The sequence below is a fragment of the Bubalus kerabau genome, chromosome 13, assembly GCF_029407905.1.
Source record: "Bubalus kerabau isolate K-KA32 ecotype Philippines breed swamp buffalo chromosome 13, PCC_UOA_SB_1v2, whole genome shotgun sequence".
NCBI classification, from domain to species: domain Eukaryota; kingdom Metazoa; phylum Chordata; class Mammalia; order Artiodactyla; family Bovidae; genus Bubalus; species Bubalus kerabau.
Window position 1 is genome coordinate 42,117,521 of NC_073636.1, and position 12,322 is coordinate 42,129,842.

The 12,322-nt window shown below is 53.5% G+C and overlaps 1 protein-coding gene across 1 annotated transcript; it reads right to left on the reverse strand.

Moving 5' to 3' along the window:
• Nucleotides 1-6,519: 6,519 nt before the first annotated feature.
• THBD (thrombomodulin) lies at nucleotides 6,520-11,468 on the reverse strand. The gene has a single exon (XM_055544110.1). It carries the CDS (start codon nucleotides 11,186-11,188, stop codon nucleotides 9,452-9,454), a length of 1,737 nt encoding a protein of 578 aa, XP_055400085.1. The 5' UTR covers nucleotides 11,189-11,468; the 3' UTR covers nucleotides 6,520-9,451.
• Between the last annotated feature and the right edge of the window lie 854 nt (nucleotides 11,469-12,322).

The following is a 12,322-nucleotide window of genomic DNA, read 5'->3' on the forward strand; positions in this document are numbered from 1 at the left end:
GCACCGCTCTCTTCACCGCTTGTTAAAAATGAGCACTGACACCGCCTTTGACCTTGGAGTCATGAATCATGCGGTGGAGAGGGGGTGTCTCGCTGGGCTGTCTTCTTTGTGAGCTGCAGGGCCTTCTCAACTCTTGGGCTTAACAACTCGGCAGCTGCGAGTCATGCCAAGCATTCGTTGGGAATGCACTAGAGCACTAGAGCCAGCTGTAGTAACGAGGGTCTTCACTGCATAAAACCCTCCCTTGAGCTCTGAGGATACCTGCATGTTTTACTGGCCTGGGGCATTGGCTATATAGACACCCTCTGACCTCAGTCCTGCTCCACTTATCAAGACCAGGAGGTCCCAGCTTGTGGCTGCATCAGGAATGAAAACATTTTTATCCCAGGTAGAAACAGCCTTCAGGCACTTTCCACCAGTGAACTAGCTTTACTTTTTAAAACTGCCTTTGCTTTACAATGACCAGCCAGGCGTTTAATTTTTTGCAGACGATCAGGAAGATGGTGTTCACATGTGACAGGTGATCACTCGTCGGAATCTTGCCCAGTTGGTCAGCGCTATGGTTTCAGCAAACATGAATGCAGTTTGCACATTTATCTTTAAATTCTTGCCTTCACTTTCACCATAAAATCGCCCTCCCTAGCACATGGTAGGTGCCAACACTGATATCAAAGGGAAAAACAACCACACGAGGTCTGTGTTGGCTCTGCTACCTCAGAAATCGAGAAATCAGACTTGGCAGCTTGAAGAGTGGCCGGGAAAATTCCTGCAAACCTGCCCATCGAAGCTGTTCTCCGCCAGGCCGTTGAAACTGTGAATCATTCCCACCCCGCCCTCCCTCTCCCTAAGGAGATAACCGAATAACCTCCAACTCCGTCAGCACAAATGTCAGAACCCAGAGACCTGTCCTGTTGCACCTGGTCAGTGGGCACCATGCCCCATGGCTCTGCTCTGGGAAGGCAAGTGCAGAGTTCAGGGAAGGCAGGCTGACCGCACACCGCGTACCAAGTCTATCAGGGCAGGGTGGTGGGGGAGGCTCTGTAGATGGGGCCCTGCCCTCTTGGAGCCTGGAGGCTGCTTAGTGGTCACCCCTTACATTAATCTTGAATTAATCTTGAATCTGGAGAAGACTCTTGAGAGTCCCTTGGACTGCAAGGAGATCCAACCAGTCCATCCTAAAGGAAATCAGTCTTGAATACTCATTGGAAGGACTGAGGCTAAAGTTGAAACTCCAATACTCTGGCCACCTGATGTGAAGAACTGACTCATTGGAAAAGACCCTGATGCTGGGAAAGATTGAAGGCAGGAGGAGAAGGGGACAACAGAGGACAAGAGGGTTGGATGGCATCACCAACTTGATGGACATGAGTTTGAGTAAGCTCTGGGAGTTGGTGATGGACAGGGAGGCATGGTGTGCTGCTGTCCATGGGGTCACAAAGAGTCGGACACAACTGAGCGACTGAACTGAACTAAACTGGCATTAATCAGATAAGCCCAGGAACGAGAGTACACTTCTGGGCCAAAATAAGAAGCATCAGGGATCAGGCCTCAGCAAGGTGAGGCACCCAGGACTCTACTTTGTGCAGGGCAGCCTCCCTAGGAAGGCTGTGGGGGGGCCACGTCCTCTATGGGCTACATGGGAGTCACCAGGACCATAGGGCTTGGCAGAAGGGCCAAAGCAGAGGGGATGATGGGTCCCGGCGGCCGGGAAAGGAGGCACTGAGAGTGTCCAGTGGGACAGGAACAGAGTCCAGTGATTGCTGGTCACTGGGACACGTTGGCAGATGAGGACCAGAGGCTCCCCACTGGGGACTTAGGCCGTGGGACAGCGGTGACAATGAGACGCATGGGTCCACCTGGCCAAGAACCCATGGACAATTCCAAGTCCCTACAAAACCGAGGTACATGTGCCTCCATTTTTCAGGGGGAGATTGGCCGAAGGAGTCTGTCCTCATCATTTTAATGCTTTAAAATCATTTTATCACCAAGGAGGTAGGGTCCCAGGTCCTGTGACTAGACTGGCCTAGTGTCTATCAGGGTGGACCTCTTTTGAAAATGAGGGAACCAAATTAAAAACAAAAATCCAAAATCATCAACCATGTTGCCTAGAAAGGGAGCCCTGACCACCAAAATAAGACCCAAGGATTCCTAGCTGGCGAGTTGTGGACGGTGCGCCAGGTGAGAGGACAGATTTAGGGAAATGGAACAGGAATGGGTCACTAGTCACTGACCCAGCATGGCCACAAGGAAGCTGTGGGACCCCTGGAGACAGGGCAGAGCAAGAGTGTCCGGCCTGGGTGTGCAGGGCCAGCCTGGGAGGCTCGGTGATCAGATGGAGACCCAGTGGCACAGGAGGAAGATGGGGGGACTGCTCCAGAGAGCTGAGGGGTATTTGGGGGCATTGTGCTTGGTTGTTTTTGTAATTTTTAAAAATTTACTTTTAATTGAAGTGTAATTGCTTTACAGCATTGTGTTGGTTTCTACCTAACATTAACATAAATCAGCCACAGGTTTACCTGTGTTGAACATCCCTCCCACCTCCCTCCCCATCCCACCCCTCTAGGTTGTTACTGAACCCTGCTTTGAGTTCCCTGAGTCAAACAGCAAGTTCCCATTGGTGTTTCTATATTTTTTTGCATCTAGCTTTCTTTAGCCATTCCGAGGAGGCTGTGATTTCTTTCAAAACCATTTTTATGGGAGTATAATTTATATATGGTAAAATTGCATCACTGACTCAATGGACATGGATTTGAGCAAACTCTGGGAGATAGTGGAGGACAGAGGAGCCTGGTGGGCTAGAGTCCATGGGGTTGCAAAGAGTTGGACACGACTGAAGGATTAAACAACAACAACAACAACAAAATTCACTCCTGTTATGTGTATGGTTCTACGCGTTTTGACACTGAGAAGGCTTGTCTCCAGGTAATGACAGAAGATTCCAGGAGGACAAGGAGACCCCGCCTGAAGTTGAGTGTGCAGTAGAGGGGCTTCCCAGGGAGGGAGTCTTGTCCAGGGTAAGGTTATTTCAGGTGTAGGCAGGGCAGATGTCTGCCCTAGGGTGGAGGGCGTTAACATCATGGACCCCAGTTTGGAATCCTGGCTTTCTTCACTGGATTCCTGAAACCCTTCCACTTCTGCCACCCCATTCATTTCCACTGTTTCCAGTGGGTGTGACTGAACTAACCATCCCCAGGGCTCCTTCTATCTTTCGCAATCACACTTTCAAAACATGCTGAAGAGGATTTTGATTCTGTTAGAATCTGATGTTAAAACAATATTTCATTTCTCTGGTGAGAGGAAATCTGTTGTTTGCCTACATCTGAACCTGCTGACCCAAAAAAAGGAAGAAGGGAGCTCTCAAAACAAAAGGAGACAGTGCTGAACCCGGGCACACGTTCTGAATAAGACAGACAGGCAGAGGCGGGGGTAGCCTGTGTTGTTTTATGAAGAAATGCCAAGAAAGTCAGGGATGTTTTCAGATGAGCTTGCTGTCCCCCACTGAGTCAGGACAACCATGGAGACGTGTTTTTCCATCTTTTCTGTGACCTCGGTTTTCCTTGAAGGGATGACATAATGATTAACCCTGATTCAACACACAATCAATGTGAACTTAGGGGTCTTCTGTCCCCTGCTCCGTCCACATGGGAAGGTCATGCCCAGGAGCCTCTGGAAGGGCTGTGGCTGTGTGGGTGTGGGGGGGCACATGGGGCATCTCGAACAGCACATCCTTACTTCCTGTTCTCTGAAATGTCTCATTTTGTGTCTTTACACTCTCCAGTGGGCTGTAAGGATTCGGGCCCAAGCACAGGGAGATTGAGCAGGGTCTGGGAAGACACATGAGCTGGGTTTTGTTAAAACCTGTTGGTGAAAGGGAAGAGAGGATGTCTATCTGGTCAGTCCTTGGAAAATCTTGTCTTTGGATTCGAACGTGACAACACAAGACCCTCGTTTTGGGGAGATTGTGTGGAGAGGCGGGAGGAGGCCTTATGGAGTGTCGGAGTGGAAACCAGCTTCGTGTGGCCTGTCGTGTAGATGAGCCCAACATCAGAAGAGGAAAGTTTCTAGTGTCATGAAAATATTCTGTATAGTGATGACGGCAGTGTCTCCACAAATGTGTGTTCTTCAGGACTCGTAGAAATATTTGCCAAATAAAAGGGGGGAGAGGGGCGAGTTTTGGTGTATGTCAGCTGTACGGTGGTTTGAAGAAGAAACCATGGGCGTTAACCCCCACCCACCAGGGCCTGCAGATACTAACACTCCTGGTCCCTTAGCAGCAGGCAAAAGCCCCTCAGGCCTTAGGCTCTTCTTTCCCTACAGAGAGGAGGACGGCAACCAGGGGACCTGGGGTGGCCGGAAAGCCCCTCATGGCACGAGGGCACTGCCTTCCCTGAGAGGAGGAAGCGGGCAGCAGGAGCTGGTCTGAGTGGCCATTTCTGATGGGCCGCTGGAGATTCAGTCCCAGAGGCCTGTGACTCCCTGGCTGGGGGCTGGGTGCCCAGGTCCACAGCCCCGTGCCATGTCCCCTGTAGCAGACAGACGGCTGGAGGGGCTGGGTCCCTCCGTGACCATCATGGACACAGGGCCGGTCCCTTGCTTTGAACTGAAGATTCTTTCCTCTTCAGCAGGTTCCCCTTTGGTGTGACTAGATGTGGCAGTTGGAGTGGGAGTTGCTTCAGGCTGTGGTTGCCCCTCCTCTGTGGCTTCCCTGGGAGCACGGAGGAGGGGGCAAGGAGGGCCCCTGCTCCCCCATTCTCTGAGGGGCCTGTGGGGCTCTGAGATGGAGTTTACACCTGAGGAAGTGCTTCATCTCTGCTGTGTCACCCTCCCCACCTGCTGCTCTGCCCCATGCCTGAGATCCCAGCAGGATACGTGTCTAGGAAGCAGCAGCCCTTCCAAGTGACCACATGGCACCTGGAAAGAACCCTTGCCACATGCTGGAAAGCTTGCACTTGTCCTCAAGGCACTCCAGATCTCAACACTTTTTTTCTTTCCCCACCTATGCACCCACCAGTTCAATGCTGCATATGCTATGTTATGGGGCACCAACCCAGGCCAGCTCCCGTCGTCCAGTCTTCTTGCAAAATCCAGGGGGCCCTGACAACACCCTATTACAGCTTGAGGGTTATTTTTGGCTGGGCCTTGTGGTTTGTGGGATTTCAGTTCTCCAGCCACGGGACTAAACCCAGGCCATGGCAGTGAAAACAGCGAGTCCCAACCACTAGGCCACCAGGGAAGTCCCAGCCTTGGAGGCTGCGTGGTGCCTGTGGCCGTGTGACCGCCGTCTCAGGCTGCAACTCGTATCCAGGGGTGCATGACATCCGTACTCCTTGTTGGCCCTGAAGGATGCTTAGAATGCAGACTGTGCATGTGTCACCCGTGGGGACATGTAACTAAGTCTAGAAGTAGCTGTGGTCTTCTCAAATGATTTCAGTGGGTAAACAGATCATCCGACGGCTCTTAACGAGACTGACTCCTTGAGTGGCACATTAGCACAGAGAATAGAATTTAACATCTCTAAGCTGAACCTACGGCCTCCTTCCACTTTTCTCTCTGCATCCCACCTCTGCAGCCTGTCATGGACCCCCTCCTCCTCGCCCACCTCACTCCACACCCTCTGCCAAGACTCTTCCAGCACAAGGTCTTTGTGCCTGTTGTGCCCACCAGCCGGACTGCTCTGCCCTGCGCTCTGCCTGGGACCAACCCTGCTCCTCTATCAGCCCAGCGTGTGTCCACTGGCCCAGTGGCCTCTCCAGCCCTGTCTCTCTGGGCTCCTCTTCCCCGCTCCCACCATGGTTTCAGAGGCAAATACAGTTTTGCGCTGGACAGGAGGGGCTCATTGGTTGTATGATGTCTCCCCCACAAGAACTCGAGATTCTCAAGGCAGGGGGTTGGTCACTGTGTCCCCCACCAACCCCTCAAGACACAAAGCACATGCTCAACAAATATTTGCTGAACTGATCCAAAGGGTTTGGTCTGAGAACAAAAAAAAAAAAAGCCACATGAGCCGTCAGATTGAATTCTGACTCCTCCAGCCTGGCCTCCTTCCCCAGGCCCCGTGAGCCCTGGAACACTACCCACAAACACACACCACACACCCTGCTGAGACCAGGAGGCCTGGATGTCAACCACGTGAACAGAAGGCAGGGCTTATGGCCCGTTTTACAAGGGCCACCCACTCTGGTCTGAAGTGCTGAGGACTTGTTTTTAGGGTTAACTGACTTGTTCATACGGGGTCTTTTCAGAGAGAGGCTGAGGTTTGACAACCTCAAGTTCAGATGAAGCCTGTAGGTGGGGAGGTGCTTCTCTCATGGGATAGAAAGTGAAGGGCCTCAGCAAGGTCGACACCCACCCCACCAGTGTTCTCGGGTCCAAGATGCCCTGGTGACAGTTCTCTCCTCTGAGTCTTGAGCACTTGCTTTGGTTTTCTTGTGTTCTTGAAAAAATATCCCTCTTTGGAGGAAGACATCCTAAAGCAATGAGCCTTTAAAAAAAAAAAAAAAAGAAAGAAAGAAAGACACTTATATGATATTTATTTGGCCACACTGGGTGGCATTTAAAATCTTAGTTCCCCGACCAGTGATGGGACCCATGCTCTCTGCAGAGGAAGCAAGGAGTCTTCCTTGGACTGCCAAGGAATGCCAAGCAGTGAGCCTTTGAAAGTTAGTTTGACAGCTCCTTGGAAGCAGACCCTTTGGAAAAAATAGAAGGCCGGGCAGTGAGGACAATAGATAAGGTGTCACTCTCCCCTCCCCACCCCTAGCACGATTCTTTGGCAACTGCTTTGCCCCCATTCATGGAGTTCTTTCTTCATATGTACCTATTATTGAATCTGGTTTTTCGTTAGGCTTCCAACTACTGAGTGTAACTCCTGCTCTGGTCATCTCGGGAAGGTACGCGCCTGGGACCACCCAAACCTCACCACCATCCCCCTCGCTCCCACACACCCCAAAAGCCATCTCCTTCATCCAGAATGGTGTGTTGAAATCTTGCATTTCTATGACACCAATTACTCAGATTAAAACTGAGAAATTCAGCAGGATCCAAATATGTAAAAATATTTGGATATTTGACTAAGTCCAATTTTCTTCCAACTTCTGCTTTCTGAAAACTTTCAAACACTGCATATAAAATTCAGCCAGTTTCACCATCCCAGGAAGAGGGACCCAAGATATGCATGTATGAAAAAGACAGTATTTGTAATCTCCAAGAGAAACGAGGATGATTTCATACTGCATGAGACCTTGGTTTCTGAGCCACAGGGCGACTTTTGTGTTTGAATATCTCTGAGCCCAGATAATGCCGAATCATTTGTTGAGGGATACAGGGCCAAGATTCTGGAGATGCCCCAAGAAGGACTGCTTCTTTAACTCAGCCCAACAAATACTCCTATAATGTATTTTAAAACACATAGGCATAAGTCCTGTGTATGAAGTTGTCATGGTTACAGAAGAAAAATAAATATTTGTGCACACAGATACAACACGAAATCCTTCTACAGTGAAAACAATCTCCTCTGGAAAGACCTTCAAAAGTCAGCGATGAGCCAGAAGTGGATGGAGCTAGCAATGGAGTAGGGGCAGCCTTTAAACGCACCTCTTAGCATCTGCATTTTTCATAAGCCTTGCTTAATAGCATAAAATTAAGGGGCTGTGGGAATGAGGTGAACCAACACAAAAACCAAGAGCACTGTTATTTATTTTCTACAAGTGACATCATAAGCAGGAGTTTTGCCTGTGTTCTAGTTTATCTCAAATAAATAAATAACTATGTACAAATGTGCTGAGTTTACAAAACAATAGAGGAAAACCTTTGCATTACAAAAGATACATTTACATGATACATTTTTTTCCATACACTAAGCATTTCATTCCTAGCTTACTTGAACCAAAGACCCTGTGTAGCAATGTCTAAAGGTGTGTACCTAGGCTCTTCTACCAGAAAGCAAAGCTATAAAAGGAAAATTCCTCAGTTAATTCCTCAGTTTCTTGAATATAGGGCCTGACTTGGCCTGCTACTTATTACTCATATTTAATCTGTTCCAGAACATTGGCAGCTGTCTGGAACAGCTCTCTTCAAATATACGGAGCAGACAGCCCCCTGCTGAACTTGTTAAAATGTAGATTCTTGTGCAGTAGGTGGGATGGCGCCTGAGGGCATTTCTAACCAGCTTGCCGGGGCAGCTCCCACCTCCTGGACTGCATTCCAAATGGCTGGGCTCAGAAAACTCTTCCTCCAATGTGGGAGAAATCCTGGAGGGCCTGATCAAGAAGAGGCCCTAACCGGCCATGCTGCAGCTTCCATCCCCAAGCTCCCAAATTCAAAAAACCAGTAGAGCTGGTTTTATTTGGGCCCACAAATGACAAGGACCATGAGAGTCCAAATAGCCACTGGCGTGAATTCTGCAGCTGAAACTTTCTTACACTATCTCCTGGGATGGGCTTCCATCTCCTCTCAATTCAGAGCAACCTTTTTCAATATTTTCACAAATAACTAATAATAATCATAGGAAAAGACACTGCATAAGAAACTTAATGATGACTACTTTCCAAATCAAAACAGCAACAACAACAGTAAAACCCAGGTTCATTGTTTGAAAATAAAAATGAAAATCTTGGGTTGAATTCTTAGGTCAGTCCAGCAACATGAGTCTAATAAATGCCCTTTATATTTTAACCTTTCTTAAAATGCTATTGCTCTGGAAGCCTGAAATCTCAGGATAAAATAGCAACTCTGGTGAAAGAACAGGTTCTCAACCGTTCTTATTTCTAGTGTTTTTCTTTCTGTTTCACAAAGCAGTTCTGCCCAAGCAGACAGCTAAGAGCAGAAAAATAGGGTCCATATAGAGACAGGGTGGCTCAGGTAGGTCAGCTGAGTTCCTGGAAGGGGAAATTTGGGAGAAATGAAAAGGATGAAATGGGGCTTAGCTTCATAAACACAAGAGGGCTGGAAAAACTTCACCAAGATAGTGTAAGGATCCCAAGACAAATGGGAGCACACACATAAATAGAGCAGGAGGGAGAGGGGAGGGGAGGAAGGCGTGGTGTTGGAGACACACAGGGTAGGGAAAAAAGCAGAACAAAAAATAAATATTGGGGTCATTATCCTTGACTCAGTGTCACTCATTAGTCCGCTGGAATGATGTCTGCCCCCAGGCTGCCAGCCAAGAACACCCCCCCCACCCCGTGCCCCTTGGTGAGGGCACAGGACACTTTGCAACCTGTCACAATGAAGCTGTCATCCCTGCTTGCTTGTCTGATGACATCATGGAAGTGGCTGGGGCCAAACTTCCAACGCCCCCTTTCCTCTCCTCCATAGCCAAGTGCAGAAGCAGTGAAAGAAGAGGGGCGAGGGGTCTTCTATTCTGACGCCAGCTAAGGTGCTTGGGGCGGGGGACGGGGAGAGAAAGGCTGAGGGGCCGGGAGGCGGGAAGGAAGTCTGGATACCAGGCTTCTCAGAGTTTCTGAGGTGTCCGCTCAGTCTTCACCTGCTGCAGCATCAGCTCCTTGGCGGGGACCCCGCACTTGTACTCCAGCTCCCCCCGCGAGGAGCCCTGCTTCTTGCGCAGGTGGCAAAGGAGGGCCAGAAGCGCCACCACCAGAGACAGGCTTGCAATGGAGATGCCCACGAGCACGCCCGAGTGCAGGGGACCAGCAGGTGCCGGCGAGGGGCGTGCGGTGGCGCCCGGAGTCGGGCTGACCGGGAGCTCCCCAGAGCCGCCATAGTCCTCCGGGGTGCCCCGGTCCTTATTCTCCTGGATGGGGTCACAGTCGGTGCCAATCTGGCCAGAGAGGGCCGAGTCAGGCCCGCAGATGCACTCGTAAGTGCCGGGGAGGTTGTGGCACTGGCCAGGGCAGACGTTGGTGTCACACTCGTTGATGTCCGTGCACTTGGAGCCCTCGTCTATGATATAGCCTTCGGGGCACCGGCAGACGGTCGGGTCGTGGGGGTCGCAGTCAGCCGGGCACGAGGTCTGGTTGCAGAACATCCGGCACTTGTGCGGGGCACCGGGGACGGGCGCGAAGCCCTCGGCGCAGATGCACTTGTGTTCGGACCGGCCCACCGGCTGGCACTGGTACTCGCAGTTATTGTCAAAGCATGGGTCCACGGGGTCCACGCACTCGCCGTCCACCAACTCATAGCCAGTGTCGCAGTGGCACTGGAAGCCGCCCTCCGTGTTGACGCAGCGTTGCGGGCACGGATTGGGCAACTGCGCGCAGTCGTCCACGTCCTCACATCGGTGCTGGTCGGCGGCCAGCTGGTAGCCTGCTTCGCAGATGCACGTGTAGTTGCCGAGCCCATGGAGGTGGCAGAAGTGCTCGCAGAGTTGGTGGCACGGGTGCTCGGCCGGCAGCCCGCAGGAGCGCCCGTCCGCCTGCAGGGCGGCGTCCGCCGGGCACAAGCAGTTCGAAGCCCCAGCACTCTCCTTGCACTCGTGCTGGCAGCCGCCGCGCTCGACGCCGCAGGTCCAGGCGCCCGGGGCTTCCCTGCTCCAGCGCCCCTCGGTCTCCCCTGGCGGCGCCGCGCACTCCAGCTCCACCCCGAGGGGCGCCACCGCGGCCGTACTGCCCAGCGGCAGCGCCTGAAAGTCCGCGCCGCGGGCTCCGAAAGGGGTGCCATAGGTGATCGAGAGGCCCGCGGCCGCCGTGGCGCCAGGCTCCACAGCCAGCGGCCTGCAGGAGGCGGCGAAGTGGAACTCGCAGAGGAAGCCGTCGGCCTCCGCGTCGCACGGCCGCTCCTCCCAGGCGGGCTCTCCCGGTGCCAGCGCCCCGGCCGCCGCCGAGACGGCGACGCACAGCGGACCGCAGAGGAGCGCCCCGTCGTCGTGAGGCCGCGCCCACCTGCTGAAGCTGGTGCGGTTGTCGCCCGTCACCCACTGGAAGCCGCGCAAGGGCCCGGAGTGCTCTGGGTCGTCGCAGCCTGGCGGGCGCTGCAGACCGATCCAGAGGCGAGGGCCGTCGCCGCTCAGGAGCAGGGAGATGACATCTTCGGCCACCGAGGAGCGCACAGTCATCAGGTGGCCCTGCAGGCGCTCGCAGACTCGGCTGGCGGCGAGGAAAGTCGCAGGGCCCCGGAAGACGGCGAAGCAGTCAAGATCGACGCACTGGCCGCCGAGGGGCTGCGGTTCAGGGGGTGCCGGGAGCCCCAGGCCTGCGGGGGCCAGCACGCCGAGGAGCAGGACGCGCAGCATAGTGTCCGCACGCCGCGCACAGAGTCCCGGCTGTGGCAGAGAGACGCGGGGAGCCCCCGGCGACAGCTGCTCGCGTCTGTCTCCGACCCTGCGCGTCCGGCTGTGGCGAGGCAGTCTCTGACAGGCCACCAGGCTCGGGCTCGAGTTTATAAGTGAGCGGTCCCCCTCCCTGGACGTTCGGGAAAAGGAAGGAAGTGCCTGGTGGGAAGGGCTGATGCTGCGTTCTCGGATTACTGGGTCCTCCGGGCGCCCTGCGCCCGCCCTCGCGCCCGGGATCACCTCGCCCGAGGATGAGTAAATTCAGCCCTGCCTGCGAGGTCCTCGGGCGGGGCCGGCCGCGCAGGCTCCCGGGGGGCCCCGCACCTCTGTCAAGGGAGACCCGCCCCGCCAACCGGCCCCAGGCGCGCCGCCCTATGAGGGGCTTAACAGGCTACCCTCCTGAATCTCCTTGTCCTCTTTTCCTTCATCAGTGTGTTGTTACCAACTTATTCAAGGAAAGCCTGGATTGCGGAGCTCTTGGAAGACGAGACTGGGCGAGAAGGGCTTAGAATGGGGGACGGAGGAGGGCGGTTCCGTAATGCCTAGGACCTACAGGGCTTCGGGAGAAGGTGCCCGCCACCCAGAGGGTTTGGAGAGGGGCTGCCTAGAGCTTGGCCTTGCACACACACACACACACACACACACACACACACACACACACACACACACACAAACGCGCTCTCAAGGGGAGCTAGCCGACCGGATCCGCCAGGGCGCCTAGTTCAGGAGACCGAGGTGCTTGGAGACAGAAGGCGTGGCTGGGGCCACCCTCTGCCAAGGAGGAGCACTGGCCTAACACTCGGACCCTGGGGGACCCACGAGTCCCTGAGCGCAAGCTACCACGGCCAGACCTCATCTCGTTGCGTAAGGAAGTCGCGGAGACACTGTCAGGGCCCCAAATCTCGTCACCTTTAGGAAGTGGCGGCAGACGAATTCCTGCGGACCCCTGTAGGGGAGCGAGTTAGCTTGAGTGGTCTGAGTTTGTCCATCATCTCATAGAGGCAGTGCAATTCACACCCCCAAAGGGACGCACGGGGTGCCCTCGCGGGGAGGGTCTGTCTGTTGGGGTCTTTTCCCCAACAGATCAGATGGATA